The 21,291-nt window shown below is 40.8% G+C and overlaps 1 protein-coding gene across 2 annotated transcripts in view; it reads right to left on the reverse strand.

Moving 5' to 3' along the window:
• Nucleotides 1-687: 687 nt before the first annotated feature.
• The window catches only part of KATNBL1 (katanin regulatory subunit B1 like 1), a 35,683-nt gene continuing 15,079 nt past the window's right edge, over nt 688-21,291 (reverse strand). The window contains exons 2-10 of one of the 2 annotated variants that reach the window (XM_034769003.1): nt 20,078-20,202; nt 13,334-13,374; nt 12,449-12,728; nt 11,303-11,421; nt 11,088-11,138; nt 10,900-10,989; nt 10,067-10,156; nt 5,929-6,022; nt 688-3,823 (exon numbers count right to left, since the gene is read on the reverse strand). In XM_034769003.1, coding sequence (XP_034624894.1) covers nt 3,791-3,823; nt 5,929-6,022; nt 10,067-10,156; nt 10,900-10,989; nt 11,088-11,138; nt 11,303-11,421; nt 12,449-12,728; nt 13,334-13,374; nt 20,078-20,188 — 909 coding nt within the window. In that variant the 5' untranslated portion in view covers nt 20,189-20,202 and the 3' untranslated portion in view covers nt 688-3,790. The remainder of the gene's footprint in view (nt 3,824-5,928; nt 6,023-10,066; nt 10,157-10,899; nt 10,990-11,087; nt 11,139-11,302; nt 11,422-12,448; nt 12,729-13,333; nt 13,375-20,077; nt 20,203-21,291) is intronic. The other variant, XM_034769004.1, reaches the window with a different exon arrangement.

The raw sequence follows: 21,291 nt of genomic DNA on the forward strand, positions 1-21,291 counted from the left end.
CTTTGTTAACATTTTGGCTTTTCCCAAGCTCAGTCTTCAGCAAAGTATTAGTAGAATTTAGGCATGAATTCATATACCAAGTTTAAATTGGTTCTTTGAGAGGTTGCTTTTGCATAGTTCAAAGTTTGCCTGAGGGCTTCTCCATCTTCAGTTTAGGGAATGAACAAGCTGTTTTGCAATTCATGTCAAAAAACTCTTACTAGGATAGCCTCAAGCCCTTTCTGTGAACATTGGAGTGAAAGAACATTCTCCAATGTGAGGTCTTGTTTTTCAGATCTCATTAATTTCATATCAAGGGATGTAATATAAAGAACACATGTGTGAGAGCCTCAAGTAGATACATGCTTTTGTCACGTGATGAACTCTAAAGCTTTAATCCAGCACTTGGAAGTTTTCTCCTCAGTGAATCTGGTATGTAAAGCAAGCGTATGAAGGCCTACAACATTAAAGAAGTGAAAGGGAAAAAGCTCACTATTTCTTTTTACCAGCTGCAGCTCACCTTGAGTAACTATTATGAGTAAAAAGATGTTGGGGGAAAAGAAATGGCACAATAATGATAGTCTTGCAGTTGACCAATAAGTATCAACTGAGGGCAACAGACTGGAAAGGGAAGTTTATTTTCTCACTGAATTATTCATTGGTCCAGTAATGACTCTTGAATAGATAAATTAAGACAGTCACTAGACAATGATTTTATAAGTTTATACAAATGCTGACATTTTTGCCCATTGTATCACTTTTTTGATTTGACATTACACACAATACATTCCATTATAGCACATTCCATTCCCAGCCAGTTGTGAAAAGCAAATAGCAGGCAGCAGACCAATCCTGACAACCTGCAAATAAGCTGTCCTCCCTCCCCCCCCCTTTTTTTTGAACATTTAACTAGTTCTAAAGCAGTCAAGATATATATTGCTGGATTGATAAATGAAGCTTTGGTTAGAATTCTGTTGATACCAATGACCAAGAATTTTGCTCATTTCACAGTCTAGTGGCTCCCTAACAGTCACAAATTAAGAGATGCACTCATTCAGATAAGGCACGGATGTGAAAGACACTGCGTTTTTAATACTGTACTCCCTTATAAATGCTGCTGAAGCAGAACTTTTGGTGGAAAGACATACATTGTTTACAAATCATTTGCCTAAGTAGGTTCTCTAGACAATTCTTATCTTTACTGCTGGCACAAGGGATACAAGAGACAACCCCTGTCCTCTTAATTAATCTGGTGAGAGATCAATGACCACCTGCAACATTCATTTGGAACCAATGCCTTTGTTACTATAGTATCCAGCTTGACTGACTAAAAGATGTGCATTTTATGTATAGTAATTATTCCAGTCAGCCTCTGAAAGGCTTCCATTCATTGAGGTTATGGATGATTTTCTTTCTTGCCACCAAATCTAGGAGAAAACCTAACAGTTTTCATCTCTTTTAGGAGCTCACTACCCTTACAGAATGATTCAAAAACTCTAGCAATTGCACATCAAAACAAAAATCAAAAGAAAGGAATTTAAAGATCATCTTTATGCATAATAGAGGAGCAGTAAAGCGCACAAGAACATCTTTACTTTACAGTTTCTCTAAGTATTCGTTCTATAATCCCAGTTAACACCCTGGAAAGTGACTAGTTTTAGCAGGAAATTCGGTTTCAAAATTACATAAGCATGAATTACAGTTCTTGATAAACCTCTAAAGATAGATGGCATTCAATTCTTCTAGTGAAAGGAGAACTTTGGTTCAAATTAACTTTTTAATTCTATTAGTTACAGTAATCTGAATAAATTACAAAAGCTCATTAGTGAAGAAAATCCAACTAAGGTCTACTTCAGAAATAACATCTCATAAGAACAAGATCATTGGATGATGTCAACAGGTAAATTTAACTTTCCACAATTATATCTGAAGTTGTCCTAGAGCAATGTCAAGTTTGGGAGCTGCTCTAAGTCTCTTGTTCCTTAGGAGGATAGTGTTGTTGAGATGTTCAGAGCCTTTGGTGGGTTAAAGGGTATTTACCTATACAAAGATAAACATCAGATTGAGAAGACACTTTTCTACTCTCAGAAGTTAGCAACCATGATCATGCAAATTAAACTCAAAATGAAGTAATACTCTAGAGCCTTATGCTTCCCACAGTGAAAATTTATACTCTAGTGGTTTCATTTGCAAAGCAGAGGAGCCTCTACCCATGTAGGGGAAGAAAAAAAAGTCTGGCAGTAGACCCTTCTGTGCTAAGTTGCAAAAACACACCTATGAAGCTACAATAATTATAATTGCTGATTTAAGCACGAAGACAACTTCCATAATATTTTTAATTAAAAAACAAAGGTAGTCATTGGCTGGGTACATGCTACAGATCTACATTTCAGCTTCTGTTTTAAGTGCACAGTTGGCACTTCACAGAATTTCATTTGGACAAGCATTGTCACTAGTCACAAAATAGGAGCGAAAGTTGCCAGTCTAAAAACCCTAAGATCATCCATAGCTGTTAAGTTAGAGCAGTTAAACTAAAATATCAATCAGCAAGACAAAATATAGCTGTAAACTGTGCTACTGAATTTGTTCCATTGTGGATTCATTTAGATTTAAGGTAGCTTGAATTTATCAGGAAAAACCAGACTTTTAACAACTAATTGTGTAAAAGCCATGTGTTAACTTTTGTTAGAGGAGGTAGCCTACAAGTTGTTAGATCTGAAAAAAATACAGGTCTATTCTGGCTGTAAACACTGCTAGAGCAGTAGATATAAATATCTGTAATAAAAAGTAGTGTGGAAGAAGTTGTTGTAGGGGAAAAAAAAAAAACAGGTAAAATTATCTGAGCTTCAAAAGGAAAAACAGTAGAAACATTTAGTACATTTACTCATCTGTGTAGTTTAAATGATATAGAACTGAAGATTAATACATTACAAATCCACATACAATAAAAAAGTGTTAGCTGTATAAATTCACCAGTCTGTTGACATTTGCAATAAGCATTTATCCAAACAAATTCAGGTATTTTTATATGCTAGTTATGTCATATACATCTGATGATTCTCCAAAGAACAGATATAGTGGAAATATTGACTTGATTAAAAAAAAAAAAAATGTGCAAATGCTTCACAAATGAGTTTTACACAATGTGAACCCCTGATTTTTATAGCAGTTTTTCATGTCTTGATTTGTTGATTCTAATAGATATATTTTGTATCTTAATAAATTGGCTTTTTCAAACATTAGTAATTAAGGCATCTTGCTGTATACAGTTTCTCAATAGTGCAAACAAAACCATCTTTAATAATTTGATTAAAACAAGATACTAAAACATTTCCAAGTTTTTTCAACATAACTGGAAAATAGCTGCACATTTTAACTTTTCTTGTGAAACAGTTTAAAACCCTCTTATGGCGGCGATTGGTCTTGTTGGTTCCTTATAACTGGTTCTGCAGTTTTGTGTTCACGATGGCAGAATTTATATTCCTTTATGCAATATCGCAGTGAAACACAGCAGCACTTAAAATGACTTTACCAAGTAACTGAACAAATCCCAAATACAGCAAAGGCATATAGTTTTCATAGTACACTTTCACCTCACTGAAGTAAAAGCTGCTCCTATCAGGAATTTTTCCACTTCAATGTGAAGTAGATTGTTAGGATTTTGTTAGTGGTTTCATTAAACAGTTTTTGAAAGTCCATTCCTCTTCTGCCAACAGTTTTTAGAAGAGATATTTTGGAAATAGTGTATAAATCCACAGATATTTAAAAGGATTATTTAGCCAAATATGCACTCCTCAGTTCTCCAAGCGTCTCAGTGTAGCTGTAATAAATAAGCACCTACATCCTGAAAAGGAGAAAGAAGAAAAACGTTTGTCACATTAATTCAGTGCTGAAATAAAGAATGCATAAGGTAGGATGCATATTGTAATCATTTCAAAGTATACTACAAAGATATTGTAATTTGAACTGCAGTACTGCCTAAGAGCTCTAGTCATGGACCAGGAGCCCTTTGTGTAAGGTGCTATACAAACACAGAACAAGTAAAAGTAAGGCCCCAGTTTATGACTATTTCAAAGTAAAGTACAGGCAGGATCCTGTCTGCTGAAAAGTACATTGGACCAAATTCCACAGAACATCAATGTGGTCTATTTCCCTTCTCCCCCATGCACACTCACATCTATGGCACATAGCTGAAAATACTCATGATGTAAAATTACTAGACTATTTTCAACAATATTTTTCTTCTGCTATGTTCTCCAGGCATCCTGGCTCCACTCCCTAGGTGTCTGCTCCCCAGTGTTGTACAGGTGGGCTAAGAACTTCCTTCTCCCTGCACATGGCACAGAAAGGGGACGTGTTTGTAGCCAGCGTCAATGGCTCATCTCTGGACTTCAGTTACTGAGCTGCTCTTCAGTTAGCTCAGCTGACCAGCTTAACTTTTTTTTGCCTCCCACCGCTTCAGGGCTGCAATCTGGACTCCAGTTCTGCCTCCTTGACCCCCTACTGCCTGGCTACATGGAACACTGCAGGGAGCATGCACTCCTTGTGGGGAAAGCTGGAGTGCAGCTACAGGCAGGTCCCAGCAGAGCAGGAAGACATAAGATATCAGGAGTCTGGATGAAGCAAAACAGCAAATTCCCTAATCATGGAATTGTAGAGTTCACAAGGCTCCAACTGAGATAAAGGAGATAGATCATAGCCTAACATAATAGCTTTAGGGGTATCTGCAGACTCGTGAAGACAACACTGAACTGATTTACGCTCTGGTCCTTTATGGTTGCCAAGATAATTTTGGAAACATTAAGTTAAAAAAAAAAAAAAAAAAAAAAGTGTAGCTTCTGGAACACAATTTTATGACAGAGATGAATTCTACAAAGGATCCTGACTACAAGCAAACACCAACACTGCTTCCTCACAATAAAATGCATATTCTTTTGTAAAAAGTAGTCACTGCATCTCCATTTTTTCCACTCCAATGAAAAGGCAGCTAGTGAAAAGTTGTTTGGTGGGTGAGGTAAGTACTATATGAAAAGCTCACAGCTATGCATTTCTAAATATCAGTCAGTGCAAACTTCCTCCCCTCCCAGGTTTGTCCTCTTATCCTCTTTCTTGGGTTCAGAAACCTCTTCTTCACTCCATTGCTCAAATCATGCAGCTGAGCCAATGCCTACCCTCCCTCCTTTCCCATACTGGATCCATGTCAGAGCTCTCCTGGGAAGAGGGCTTTGCCTAAGTGCAGCCCTGTGGCTCCCAAATTGGTTTGTGTGAGGAGTACATGGTCCTACAGCTCAGACTGCAAAGAGCAGCACCCGCAGAATTTGGTGCGCAGGCACTTGTCCCTTCAGTGGGCCTGTCACTGTACTAGGGTGAAGAGTTGCAATGAACAAGCAGCAGGGGAAGGCAGATATTTAGCTTGCTTTAAAAAGCTGTGGGCTGCTTTCCCCAGCCCTGAAACATTTTAACTATCAAGCTTGCTGCCCTCTCTTTGTCCAAACCCAAAGATGCAGCAGGTATTTAAGATTCTCTACCCTGCAATACACATATATTGGTATGTCAATATTTAGAAGCATCTCTCTCCTTTCCTGTTCTACCTACTTATCTAGGTTTTTCTACTGCACTCATAATATCCACGTGCCTTACTAGTATCGGATAAAAAACCCCAACATATCTTACTCTCCCCAATTGGGAGGGATTATTTTTTCCTCTGTAAATAAAATGTTTATGGGAAAGCCAAACTAGATTCCCCATGTCACTGCTAATAGATGAAACTGTAAAGCAGACATTTGAGATTTCTCCAAACAAACTTTTCTAATTTATATGAACATTAAATGAAAAATATTTCAAGAATCTACATCCTGTAACACTTGTGAGATGCATACAAATTTGATGTCAAGTTAGATGGATATTCAGTGTTACATGGATTACTGAACATTACTGGAAACAAATTACCTTAGCTATATTACCAGTATATCCTGGAACCAGAGTTAGATGATTTTCTTGTTCCCACAATCCACTTAATTGTTGTTTTAAAATCTGAATATTTCTGGAAGAGAAATGTAGACACTCAGTCACAAGTGCACTTTGTATTTATCTGAATGTCACTCTGGTAACAAGTGTTTTACGGTAAATATGCCCTTAGAAGCCTCGGTAATAGAGAATGTTATTCTACATCACATTACTGGCAATATCAAGACAGAATGTAGACTTCTGAACTTATAGTTTAAAGTGAAGTGAAGTTCACCAGTTTTTGTATTATTTTCATTTTTTGTAGGAGTTTTGCATTTATTAAGACTGCAATATAAAATCACTGAGAACCTTTACAAAAGGAAAGTTTTGAAGAACACTGCTTGCTTCACAAAAATAAAGTAACTTATTTTTAAAAGTCAGACAAAGTAATTAGAACATGCAATATTGTGCAGAAGTAAGATTTACAAAACACATAAGAGGAGGTTACTTACTGTAACTGGACATTCAAGATGTATGGCCCCTATCTGCATTCTACATGTGGGTGTGCACGAGCGCCATGCGCCTGAGTCCAGAAGTTTTCTCCAAGCAGTGTCCGTTGACCCACACATAAGCGGTATGTCTCCTTGTGTTCCTGACCAAGGGCACAAGGGGCACCGCAGGCCAACGCCACTCCAGTTCCTCCCATCACCGCAGTGTAGTCAAGTCCGAAGCAGAGGGGAAGGAGGAGGGCAGGTAGCAGAATACAGATAGGGACCACACATCACAAACAACTTCCACTTACAAGAAGTAACCTCCTCTTCTTTGAGTGATGGTCCCTATGTGTACTCCACATGTGGGTGATTTGTGAGCAATGATCAGGATGGCATTGGGTGTGAGGAGGATGATAGTAGAGCCATTTGCAATATAGCTCACTCATCCCATGGCTATGTCCGTGGCTACCATGTGATCCAGGGTACAGTGTGTTGTAAACGTGTGTACAGAACACCACATTGTGGCTTTGCCATGGAATGACAGCTAACAAAGCCAATGAAGTGGCCTGTGCCCATACAGTATGAGCTGTAACACCTCCAGAGGGTGGGAGAGGGTTGATATTTTGTAGCATACCAGGATGCAGCCTGAGACCCACTTAGAGATCCTCTGTGAGGATATGGCTTGCCCCTTGATCTTGCCGCCATGGCCACAAAGTCTTGGTGACTTTCGAAAGGGTTTAGTACTTTGTAGGTAGAACATCAAGGCCTGTCTGACTTTGAGGGAGTGTAATCTCTTGTTTGTGGGGAGCCATGTGGTTTTGGGCAGAATACAGGTAAATGGATAAACTGGTTGAGATGCAATTCTGACACAATTGTGGGGAGAAGTTTGGGGTGTAGTCTCAATAAAAGGTTGTCTTTGTGAAAGATCATTTAGGGAGAATCTGCCATCATGGATGCTAGTTCACTGACCCTTCTGACTCAAGTGATGGCAACCAGCCAGGGGAATGCCACTTTCATTGAAAGGTGGGTCATGGTTCAGGTTGCCCAAGGTTTGAAAGGTGGTCTTGTGAAAGCCAAGAGGACGAGGTTAAGGTTGCCAAATCCACACCTCAGTGGGACCAGTGAAATTTTGATCAGGTCTTTCATGAATCATACCATCATAGGGTGTGTAAAGATGGAGTATCTGTCCACTGGGGGAAGGGGAGAAAGGCAGGTGCTAGGTGCCTCCAAGTGCACATGGATCAAGCTGAGAGCTAAGCCCAATGTTTTCAGGGCAAGGAGGTAATCTAGAATGACCAGGATGGTCACCTTGTCTGGGGAATGGTGGTGTCAGTGGGCTCACTCCAGAAAGTGACATCACTTCGCCTGATATGTTCTGGTGGATAATTTTCTGCTCTGGTTAAGGATCTGCTGGATCCGGGCAGAATATGCACAGTCTATGTCAGATGCTCATCCAAACACCAGACTGTGAGGTGATGTTTGAGCCTGCCCTGGTCTTGCGTGAAGATCCGGGAACAACCAGAGCCTGAATGATGGTTGGGTAGAGAGCTTCAGGAAGTCTGTGAACCAGAACTGTCAGGGAGAGTAGAGTGGCATGAGGATGATGGTGGCTCTGTCCCGACACACCTTCCTGAAAACTTGAGGCAACAGGGGAAAAGGAGGGAAGGCGTATCGGAGGTTGCCCATCTCAAGGCGATGCTCTCCTGATCCCGTAGAGTCTCTTCCCATGGTGCCCCTGAAGCAATACTTAGGGAGCTTCTGATTCACATATGACAGAAAGAGGTCCTAGGTGGGGGTACCCCACCATGTGAAGAGGGTGGTCAGTGTAGTTCCCATTGTGGAGAGTCCTGCTCAGTGCTTCTGCCAGGGAATTCTGGGTGCCTGGAAGATAGCCTGTATGGTCACCTGGTTTCTGATGCACCAATTCCACAGTCTGACTGACTCTGAGCAGAGGGAATGAGACTTGGCCTCCTCCTGCCCCCTCAAACTGACAGAGCTAGTGGATGTGTGTGAGAGGAACGATAAGAACTTTGAAATGTGCTGGGAATACATAGTACAGGTCCCAGGGGTTCCCGTATGGCCAGAACAAGCAGTCCATTGGTCTGGGTGGGCCCACGGGGAAGCAATACTAGGCTTCCCTCGGGGGGCCTAGCCGGGTGGGTAGGGGTACCTCAGATGTCTGTTCAAGCTCCTGTGAGGCGAAGGCGAAACTAGCTGGGCTACATCCTGGAATTCCTCAGAGTCGGACGACGGTTCCATTGGAAATGGCAGGATTGTTGGTACCAGAAGGTCCCAGTCTGATGAACATGGAAGGGGCCTTTCCTGCAGCAGGAGCAGCAGTTTGTCCTCTGCTGTGGGGATGTCCTGGAGAATGGATGGGCCTGAGAGGAGTGGGGACTGCAGGTATGGCAGGAACACCGCCTCTGGAGATAAGAACATCTCTGAGTCTGTGGAGTGCCCATGGAGACCCCGGAGGGAACCCAGTTCCATAGTCAGGTCTGTTCTGTGCGTGTGGTGACAAAGTGGCACTGATGGAGTATCCAGAGCTGCAATAATAGATGGGCACGCTAAGTGTCCTGGTACTGAGGCCACTGGTGGTACCGAGAGATCCTGCTTCTTCTTAGTCTTACCCTCTGGCCGGGTGAGGGGTGGTCTTTGGCATCGGTTCTGCAGGATCTGCTTGTGACATCTCACCTGACCTGTAACAGCTTAGGGAGGGAATGCGTCTCTTATGGGCTGTCTGCTGTGGGGATCTGCTGCTGTGCCCATGAGAGTGTTTCTTGTTCTTGTGGTGGGACTTGTCCTTACTCATCAGTGTTGGTAGTTCTGCACCATGGCTTGTGCTCAGCAGGGCACCGCTGGGCTGTGGAGGCTGCTGGTCTGGAGGGTCTCCTTGGCCAGGATTTGAGTGTGTCTGTGGCCTCATTGCCTCTTCCAGCAGGAACCTGCCGAGACGGAGATCAAAGGCCTCTTAAGTTCTGGGCAGGAAGGACTTACAGATGTTACACTTTGCTAAGATGTGTGCTTCTCCCAGACAGTATAGGCACTGTTGATGCTTGTCACTGATGGAGAAGGAACAAGGGCAGGAGACGCAGTTCTTGAAGCCTGGGATCCTAGGCATAGTCTCTGGATGAGAAGGGGTTGAGTCTCCCGACTGGGGAAGAATTATATTAAACTATTCACTATATTACAACCATAAATAACTATATTAACTATCCTAAGTATAAAACTATTTACAACAGTGAAAGGCAACTCTCTTATCTGGATAAGAGCGAAGGAGAAATACAGGTTTTGACTAGGGTCATGCGGCAGTAAGTGCAAACTGGAGTGATTTTGACTTGCACTACCCCTTATACCCTCGGTCAGAAGCACGAGGAGATGTACCGCACAGGTACAGGTCAATGGACACTGCTTGGAGAAAGCTTCCAGACACAGGCGCATGGTGTACACGCATACCCACGTGTGGAATACACATAGGGATGATCACTTGAAGTGAAGTTTTTACTTTCAGGTTATCATATGTTGCCTGAAGCTTTTTCATTTGGGGAGAACACATGAGCCCTTGTAATCATAGGACAAAACAGTCTAAATAAATGTAATGCAGCTTATGAACAACTACAGTAATGAGTGACAATACATGATATACTCACCCATCTTTTACTTTTTCCATGTGTGCAGACAGTTCTGACCACCATCTCTTAATGACAGCTAGGAGCCAGTTTAGACCAACTATCACATATCTGTAACAACATATTTAGATATTATGTACCTACCCCCCCTTTGGTGCAGATAGATGCCATATCCACCAACTGAAAGGAGAGGTAAACAGACTCCCTTTTACTTGAGGGTTAACTAAAAGATTATATAGGATAAAGCTCAGAAGGTGGCACAACACAACTGGAAAATCATGAAGGAAAATAATTTCACATTTTAATTCCTTTATGTATTTTCTATTTTGAAATGCTGAGGCAAGCTCACATAATAAAGGATGTTAAGATGTTCTGCATCAGAATGTTCTGTCAGTGAGTCTCATACCTTGGAATCAAGACTTTGGTGCTGGGTCTACAAGATTTTAGCATTTGTGAATAAATTTTGAAACAAGGGCAAAGACAGCTTCTTCCTCTACAGCTGTAGAGAACCCTTGGCTAAAACAAACAAAAAACTGCACTTTTTGCACCACTTGGTGACTGGGCCTGGAGGAAATGGGGATAGGGATTTACACCAGAAGAGTAATCCCTGCAGAGAGCTTCCTGCATGGAAGCAGTGGGGAAGTGAACAGCGGGAGGATCCACTACTATGCAGGGATATTTCTGTGGGGGAGTTGATGGGAAGAAAAACGTATCAGTGCCCATGAAGACTACTTTACTCACTTTGGATTGGAGTAGGAGTTCATGACCAAGAGTCTTGTGGGGAATGATTCTTTTGAACCATTCTGAAGGTTCTGATATAAAGAATTAAGATGGTGATTCATTTTGATACTTACTCTTCATATTTGCTTTTAAGCAGTGATTTTACTAAAGGAAATAGATCTACACAGCAGCCAACTGAAATATATGGTTTTTCTTCCTGTAAACTAAAATAAAGTAGTGTTAAAGTACATGAACTTGGATCAATTCTTTTGAACCCTGTTCAAACTCCCTCCTCCTGAAAGTTTTTTTTTTTTTTTTTTACCTGCTGGTAAGTACAGGAAGGCAATCTACTACTACGCCAAGATCCTGTATCCTAGAGACATTAAGGAAAAGTAGGTTAGATTACTAGTTGATTATGTTACACTGTGTAATTCCACTAGGATTAATTTTTAAAAACCATCAGGAATTGTAGCTAAATTTAAAGGAGAGAGGAATTTAAAAAATAAACTTAAAAAAAAAACAGCACACACAGTTTACCTCACTAAATAGGCTATGAGTTCACTTATACTTCTTCTTCTCCAGAAGGTTAAAGCTACATTCAGTCTCAGATTTCTACTAAAAAGAACTTGTGCCATAGTATCATGGTCCTGAGAAACCTGTATTTAAGAAACAAAAAGGTTTTCAAACTTAAATATTGGTTAGTTATTGCACAATGAATTCCTGCAATACAATAAAGGCTATTACACTGACACAGTTTTTCTAAACAGATGGTGACAAATCTTATTTGTGTAGAAGGAATTTTAAATTTTTGTAATACAGGTAAATTAAGTAATCTTCAGATGCAGGGGTCCAAAACACTAAGCATTTTTTTTAAACCAATAACAGCTCATAAGCATCCCTTTAATAAAAAATATGCAACACAAATAGATTTATTACTCTGGTCCATAATTTTCAAAAATGGATGCCTAAAGTTAGGTATCCAAGTAAGTGACCTGACATTCAGAGATGTCAAGCACCTGCAAATCTCTCCGACTTCCATGGGAGCTGCTTGATGTCCAGCAATTTTAAAAAAAGTCATTGTACTTATTTAGGTGTTTAAACAAGGATTTAGGAGCCTATTTAAGAACTCATTACAGAAAATCTTGTCCCTGTACTGTATTTTAAACCTATACATTCTGTTATATACCTAAATACAATACATCTTTGACTGTAACAAGAGAGAAACACTTTGGAAGATATTTACTGCATTACATCATCCACATCTCTGAATACATGTTCACTTAGGAAGTAATGCAGAGAATCTACACAAATATAAAGGGCAGCATTCAGCATTTAAGTGATTTTAATTATGGCTTTCTTTCAGGTCACTCATGAAAATTTATTATGGCATACATGTTATCTGGCCTTCTGAGCCAATTACAAGAAGTAACACTGCACGCCTTCACAGGGCTTGGTCAAATACTCCTGTGAAGTATCTGCTTCCCACCCACTCATTCCCTGGCAGAAATTTACTTCCAAAACACTGCCTTTAACGTTCACTTCTTTTATTGGTCCATGAGTTAAGAATAATTACAGTCTCTTTAAAAACATCTGCAGCTAACTTAAAACCAAAATGAAAATAATGGACTGAAGTGATCGGCATCAACTGTATTCAAAGAAAAGATTGCGCAAAACTTGACTTACCTCTGAAAAAAATCCACTGTATTTTGATGAGGGACCTTGTGTTTGAGAGGAGCCAGAATCACTGGTATTTAATAAAAGCGTATGACTGTCGTGTAGTTTTGCCGGCAGATTACCTGCACAAGCCAGTTCATTTTCCTTATTTGCCATGTCACGGCCCCTGACTTTAGGGAACTGTTTTTTTCCGTAACAATGTTTTGGAGTATAACAGTGAACTTTTTTTTTACAATATACTACTTTGAAAAGAAAAGGGGAGCTGGTCACAGTTTGTCCAACTGTTGTTCTGCAACGAGAGAATATTCATGAGAAATCAAGTAAAATATTATGTATAATTCAGAGTAATTAAACACTAAGATATTTTAATGGATTTAAACCTTAAACCTAGAGATTATTTTAATCAAATGATTTTATTTTCCAAAAACAGTAATTTGCTCTCTTTCTGAAGCTTTAAGACTTTAATTAGGTCATTGGCATAGTGACAACTTCTGTTAATAACCCTCCCTGTATTTATCTGAAGGCTCATCTCTATTCCAGGAATGAGAATAATTCAGGCAACAAAATTGAAGGGTTGATTTATGCCCTCAAAGCAGAGTTCCTATTTTGGAACTAATCTGATGGCTTTCCCTTTGGTGTGGCAGAAAGCTCCCAGGAAAGAACTTAAAATCCACCCCAACAATGGAGTTGTTGACTACTACTATTCCTATAAGCTTTTGAAGGACCTTGTATAGAAGTACAAGGATCCCAAATAATTTCTTGTTTTTATTAGTATTTTTAAAACATCAAAACATTAACACACAAAGATCCAAGAAACAGTTCTAAAAAGTGATGGCTTTGCCCCCTTTTCCCCTCAGATTCTGTCCCCCAGATTCTAAACAGTAGCTCTCCTACCTGTTTGTGTAAGAAGCCAACTGTTTTGGAGATTTCTTACCCTATGGAAAAACAGTATTATAAGAAGCCTTAAGAAACAATTCCACGGTTTAACAGAATACCCCCACTTTTATTGCTTTACTAATGTTTTTCACCCCCCAACTGAGTATAGCAATGGCCTTTGTTAACTTTTTCCACTGGCTTGTATCTGTGAAAGATGCATAGGTTTGAAAAGGTGTAGCTGCCCCTCCACAGTTATCCTATGAGCATCTTGTTCAGAGATTGGATTGTGATGTCTTTAGTGAGTGGTAGGATTGTGACATCAGAGATAATTTCCCTTTTTACAAGTGTGTTGGAGGAATGTGATCAGTATAAATTCTTTAAATTTGGTAGTGAGATTGTGATAAAGAAAAGTCACCTATATCAAATTAATTTACAAGGCACAAACCTTTTCAATATATTGGTTGTCAGGATTGGGTAAGGATGGAGGCATAAAGACAAAACATACCGATTTATAGCTAGTTGTATACACTAATCTTGATTATTCCAGCTTCACCTATCTGGAACAGGTTCATGTACCAACATTCAGACATTGAATAAGTATGGATAATCAAAGGAACTGCAAATATCCTTCAAGACTAAATCAAGATTTTGCTGTATAGATTAGACAAAACTTTTAAAAATTAAGCATATAAATGTTTGAAGATAACTAATCTTCATTACAAAAACCTTTAATATGAAAATCACATTCTTGACAGTAATTTTCTCATTTAAAAATTAACTTGTGAACTCCCACTTTATTTTAGTATTTGTAATTTCTAGCCAGTAGAGATTTTTAAAGAGGATGAAGGTTCCAGAGTGATAAAGATTAATATTTTTATACGAACAGGTATTATGTTCATAAGACTTGCAAAACTATATAAAGATTGTCCAATTGCTTTAATATTCTATTTAAATCTATTGCTCATGATAAAGTCTTCAGGAATTTTGTGGATATATTCAATTTAAATTTAAAATTTATGTTAACATCCACTTAGGGTTTGTCTACATGAATGATTAGTTTGCAGCAAGCTGGGGTGTGAATATACCATACACTATCCTGGAGTGGACTAACAGTCCCTGTGGATCCTGGTGACATGCATTAACAGTTCAAGAGCGTGCTCTGAACTAGGGCTGTTGATTAATTGCAGTTAACTCATGCGAATAACTCAAAAAAATTAGTTGCAATTAAAAAAATTAATCACTGTTTTAATGACACTGTTAAACAGAATACCAATTGAAATTTATTAAATATTTTTGGATGTTTTTCAACATTTTCAAATATATTGATTTAAATTACAAAATGTACAGTACTCACTTTATATTATTTTTATTACAAATATATGCACTGTAAAATTATAAACAAAAGTAATACTATTTTTCAATTCACCTCATACAAGTATTATAGTGCAGTATCTTTATCATGAAAGTGTAACTTACAAATGTAGGTTTTTTTGTTACATAACTGCACTCAAAAACAAAACAATGTAAAACTTCAGCGCCTACAAGTCCACTCAGTCCTACTTCTTATTCAGCCAATTGCTAAGACAAGCAAGTTTGTTTACATTTACAGGAGATACTGCTGCGCTTCTTATTTACAATGTCACCTGAAAGTGAGAACAGGTATTCACACTGCAGTTTTGTAGCTGACATTTTAAGGTATTTACGTGCCAGATATGCTAAACATTCGTATGCCCCTTCATGCTTCCATGAAGATGACACTTGTTAAAAACAAAACAAACACAGAAAAGGTAACTGGTTTTGTTGTTTAACTGGTGTTCTTTGAGATGTGTTGCTCATGTCCATTACATATTAGGTGTGTGTGCTTGCCACATGCACTTGTGCCGGAAGTTTTTCCCATAGCAGTATCCGTAGGTGACTGGCTCTGGCGCCCTCTGCAGTGGTGCCCTCATGGCACGATATAAGGGGCGCTGTTGGCTCACCCCACCCTCAGTTCCTTCTTGACAGAAACTCTGATAGTGGGAAAGGAGGTTCAAGGACGACGAGTTGTAGAACGGACACGAGCAACACATCTTGAAGAACATCAGTTACAGAAAAGGTAACTGTCTTTTCTTCTTCGAGTGCTTGCTTATGTCCATTCCATATTAGGGGACTCCCAACCCGTACCCCTGGAGGCAGGTAGGACTTCACGGACATGTAGATTGCAAAACAGCTCTGCCAAACGCGTCGTTGTCTCTGGCCTGCTGAGTGATGGCATAATGTGCCATAAACATGTGGACAGAGGACCACGTCGCGGTTCTGCAGATGTCCTGGATAGGGATGTGTGCGAGGAAGGCGGCTGAGCTCTAGTCGAGTGGGCTCTGATAATCGGCAGTGGCGGGACCCCCACTAGATCATAACAGGTCCGAATGCAAGAGGTGATCTAGTTGGAAATCTTCTGTGAGGACACCAGAAGGCCCTTCATCCTATCTGCTGTGGCAATGAAGAGCTGAGTCGATTTATGGAAAAGCTTGGTATGCTCTAGGTAAAAAGCCAGGGCCCTTCAGACATTCAGGGCATGCAGCCGCCTCTCCTCACTGGTCTTGTGTGGCTTAGGACAAAACACCGCGAGGAAGATGTCCTGGTTCATATGGAAGGTAGATACCACTTTCCACAGGAAGGCCAGGTTGGGCCTCAACTGGACCCTTGTCCTTGTAGAAGACTGTGTATGGCAGTTCTGAGGTCGAGGCTTTAATCTCAGAGACTTGCTTGCTGATGTCACTGCCACCAGGAAAGAGACCTTCCATGACAGGTGGGAAAGGGAGCAGGATCCCAGCGGCTCAAAGGGTGGGCCTGTGAGCCTGGAGAAGACCAAGTTAAGAACCAACTGTGGGACAGGGAACCGTACCTGTGGAGAGAGTCTCTCGAAGCCTCTCAAGAATCTGACCATCACGTCATGAGAAAACACCATTTGGCCCTGGATCGGCGGGTGAAAAGCAGAGATGGCCACGAGATGCACTCTAATGGAAGAGTGTGTCAGGCCCTGGTTCCTCAGATGAAGCAGGTAGTCAAAGATAGATTGTATGGAAGAGCATGAGGGAGAGATGCCATGCTTGGATGCCCAGCGGGAAAATCTTGTCCACTTGGCCAGGTAAGTCAGTCTGGTTGAGGGCTTCCTACTCCTCAGGAGGACCTGCTGGACTTCATCTGAGCAGGTCTGCTCCTCCATATTTAGCCACAGCATCTATGCCAAGAGGTGGAGGGACACGAGGTTGGGGTGCAAGAGCCAACTGTGGTCCTGTGACAGCAGGTCCGGTCGGTTGGGCGGGCAAGGGCTGCTGCCAGGTTCATGAGCATGCCGAACCGGTGCTGGTGAGGCCAGGCCAGGCCAATCGTGATAACCAGCCTCGGCAGGACCAGCCCCACAAATGACCCAAGGGCTATAAGCGCTACCCCAGCCACCTGCCTCTGCCCTCTGCTCCATCGGGCTTGACCTGTAACAAGCAAGGGGCCAAATGGTCATTTTGAGGGTGCACCTGAGGGCGGCCTACCAGGCTTTTCTCCGGATCCATCTTTCCCGTGTTCTCCAACTGCCTTTTCCTCCTCCTCCCCCCTGCCTGGAGGGCTATAACTTCGGACTGCTGGGTCCACAGTACAGTGGAGCAGGGTTATACCCTGCATGCAGTTCCTTTCTACCTCCCCTTCCCACCCACCTTCCCCACCCCTCTTCAGGGACCCCTCTCATGAGACTCTCCTTGCGCAGAAAGTAAAGGGGTTGCTGCAACTGGGTGCGGTGGAAGAAGTTCCTCTCAAGTACAGGAACAAGGGGTTCTATTCCTGGTATTTCTTAATCCCAAGGGCGGTCTGTGACCCATCCTGGACCTGAGAGACCTCAACAAGTACCTAAAGAAGCTAAAGTTCTGCATGGTCTCCCTGATCCAGGATGTCCTCACTACTTACCAATATTAAATCTAATATGGCATCACCTCTTGTTGATTCGGTGACTATTTAGTGAACAAAGCTGTTGGCTAGCACCTCCAGCAATATCTGGGCTCTACCATTAGTAGCACTTGTCCTCCAATCTATATCTGGGAAATTAAAGTCTCCAATAATTACACAGTTCCCACTAATTTTTTTTCATTAAAATATTAAAGTTCTAACTATATCCAGATTGGATACTGGGGGTCTGTAGCAAACCCCAAGCACTATCCCGGGGGGAGGCTCTTCCTTTTTCTTCCAAAAAAGTGATTTTGTCCCAGACTCTCTTTTACTCATTCCATCACTTATAATTTCTCTACAGTCTACCTAGTCATTAGTATACAATGCTACTCCACCACCTTTACTTTTATTTCTGTCTTTCCTGAAAGCACATACTCTTCAATACCTATATTCCAGTCATGACTGTCCACTGTTTCTTCATTATCCCCATATCATCTGGTTTCACTTCCTGCAGTCACTTTACTGACAGTATCTTCTACCTGTTATGGTTATTGGTACTGGCACCATCTTTCCTCTGTTGTCCATTCTCCTACCACGTGTTGTTCCTTTTTCCATTGCTGTATCCTTTGTTACTTGATTTTCCTCCTGCTCAATATTAGAATCAGGTATGGAGACTACATGAACATCTCCCCCAAATTCCTAGGATAAAGCTCTTTTAAATTGGTTGTGCCTCTCAATGGCAGAACATCCCTAAGCTCTCCTTAAAGCATCAATGCCTGAACTACTGACAGGTTGATAGTCAGTCTTATCTCGCTTACACTCTCTTTGTCCAGGGACAGATAGAATCCCACTGAAATTTAACTGAGCTTCCACTTCTTTAAGTGACTTCCCCAGCCTGGTGTAGTCTTCTTTGATGTATCCCAGGGAGACTGTAGCAGGCTCCTTTGTTTCCATATGAAGGATAAGCAATGGATTCTTTCCTGCTCCCATTAGGATCCTCTTCAGACTCAGGTCCACATCTTAGATCCCAGCAGACAACACACCCTTCTTTTCTCCAGATCAGCTCTGGTGACAAGCCTGCCTTCTCTTCTTAGTGGGCAGACCCCAGTCATGTAGACCTGTCTCTTCCCGGTGTTCGTGCAATTCTCTGGCCTTCCACCATTTGTTCTTTCTGGATGCAGTCTTCTTGTCTTCTGTTCTTACCTACAGTCTTCAAGTCATCCTCTATTCTCCTGGGGTTCCAAACTATGTCTCTCTTCTTGTAGGACTAGCCACTCTTCTCTTCTTTCTTGCTCTCTCATCTTCTGTTACTGACTACTGTGCCCCTTCATTTTCCAGGTCAGCACAACTGTTCGTAGCTCTATATCTCCTTCACTAACAGGTATTTTCCTCTGCCTTGTTCTCATAGTCACATACTTCCACTGGCCACTTTCCCCATCCAGCAGTCTACCCTCATAGTTCTATGGTCCAGCATGCATCTGCAAGTCTTGTGTTTTCCCTTCAGCCTCTTCTCTCCTTCCCTTCATCATCTGCTCAAATCCTCTTAAAAACTCAACTACGGAGATGCAGCTAGAAACTAACCCTTAGATATTCTTTTCCATTGCATCTATCAGGTGGCACTTCATACAAATGAAGCACCTTTCAGGTACCCTCTCCAGAATAATGTACATCCTGCAACTTCCATGTAGTCATTTTCATAGTCTCTTCATTTCAGTATAATTGATGCACCTCTAACCCGATATAACGCTGTCCTCGGGAGCCAAAAAATCTTACTGCATTATATTGAACTTGCTTTGATCCACCAGAGTGCGCAACCCCGCACCCCACCCCCAAAGCACTGCTTTACCACGTTATATCTGAATTCGTGTTATATCGGGGTAGAGGTGTATTCCCCTTTTGTGTCCAGCTTGAAGAGCGTGGTGGAACATATCTCAGTGTTTGGGTGAGATGATGTCAGGAAACTGGTTGAGACTCAATCCAGATGACACTACAAAGGATTACGGTGGTTTGGGAAAAAACTGCCAGAGGATGTCTAAGGTGATGCCCACTTTCATAGTTGAAGGCTTCTGTCTGTAATTTGTTATAGAAGTTTTTGACATGGGGTCTGTTTAGATTCACAGCTGCTTTTAGATGATCAAATTGCAGCATTAACCAGAGGACTGCTTTCTTCCAGGCAGGTCCAGATGCTGACTTTGCTGTAAATGCTTCTCTCATCTCTAGATCTAACGATTGCAGAACCCTAGATAGTGCTGCATCTTAGAGCTATTCAGAAACTGAAGTTACTGTACAATGTGGTGGCAAACTTGTTTAAGCTCCATGGTTTGCACTGGTACCTTTTGGCTTCTAGGTTTTATTTAAGGTGTTTTGAACCTATAAAGCCCTATCTACGAGACTGGTTCTCTTTCCATGCAATACTACCTTGATCAGTGGATGTGTTTAAGCTGGAGCTTTCTTGGTTTTATAAGAATCTCCAGTGGTAGGAATCTCCACGAGGGCCCTCAGCTTTGGACTCACTCCCCCATCTTGGTGGGAAGAGCACAAATTTGTTGACCTTCATATAATGTTGCAAACCCCATCTTTTCATACAGACATCTGGGGAGGGCTGAGGTGACTGGGGCTTGGTTTCTTTTGACATTCTCAGCATAGGGAAATTTTGATTTTGTAATGGTGTCTTGTTGGAGAGCTGTTTTGTATTTGCTGCTTTTTTTGTTATGACTATATATTATGATCTTGGTACAAAAATCACTGCATCGATTTAAAGTTACAGCTAAATTAACCAGCATCAAATTTATAGTTTTAGGTAAATAAGTTTACCCAAGGAAATAGTAACAAAGTAAATAAACTTACCTCCTTCATGTTCTTATTAGTGGAATGAGAGATCCTTTTTCTGAGATCAATGTGATGACCCTTGGTATGCAACAGGTTCCATTTTCTAACATTGTGGGCTTCAGATGCCATAATCTCCTAAATCCCTAGTTTTCAAGACAATTTACAAATTAGGGAATTGAATTTTTAAATGTCAGTGAATTTTAAAAATTCAGTTTTTTTACTTACAGATCTTGGAGTGTTACAATTAAAAATAACTATACAAATCCACAAAACATAGGGTAATTTACAAAATTTAGGGGTGCCATCATTTAGCAGACATTAAAATGAGGTCTTATCACTGGTGGCAGTCATTGAGAACATATGATGTTCCACCCTTTGTCTACTTTATTTGTAAGCATTTAGTGGGAGGAACCTTATCTAAGGCACTTGGGAGACTGGTGCTGCCATACAAAACAACAAACTTTGGATAAACACCTTGCAACAATAAGTAATTAACAAAACTGCATGGCTAATATTTTATGAAAAAAGTGTTAATTTGATTTCAAACTTGATTTCAAGTTAATCATTTCTGCTACTAGCTCACAGGGCTATCATTTGGAAGAAAATCTAAACAATTCTACCAGGAAAGAAAACACAGACAGCAATTGGATGCAAGAGATTCAGAAGGGAAGAAAGAACATCTAAGCTCTATACAAGAGGGAAGACAAAATGGGGGGAGGGGGGGGTGGAGGGGAAGGAAGAAGTTAGATACATTTTGAGCCTAAGTCACCCATAACAAAGACCTACCCACATTTGGTAAGTAGGTGCCAGCTTCAAGTTCACTGATCTTTAAAATCTTTTCACTACTAGTTTTTAGCATGCAACATTAGGTTATAAATAGACATCGGATAATGCATTTCATTTAAAACCTATAGCTTCCCCCCCCCATACATTGCCTAGAAGAACATGCCAACTGTAGAGAGATGCAAGTATTTGTTAGTAATAAGTACAATAGCCAAACAGTTCTGTAGAAAGTGCTTACCAGGGATGTTTAAATTTTTACTTGCTGCATACAATATTACAGAAAAATGACAAGTTTATTATGAATAGGACACCACATCAAAGAAATCCATGAACCAGAGAATGTGGTATTTATCTACACACAGAAAATCCACTGCAGAAGAATGCATTCATAAGGTTACAATATCTTACAGTATGTTAGATACCAGCCCATAAGAAGAACTTTACTGTTT

The sequence above is a fragment of the Trachemys scripta genome, chromosome 4 (assembly GCF_013100865.1).
Source record: "Trachemys scripta elegans isolate TJP31775 chromosome 4, CAS_Tse_1.0, whole genome shotgun sequence".
NCBI lineage: Eukaryota > Metazoa > Chordata > Testudines > Emydidae > Trachemys > Trachemys scripta.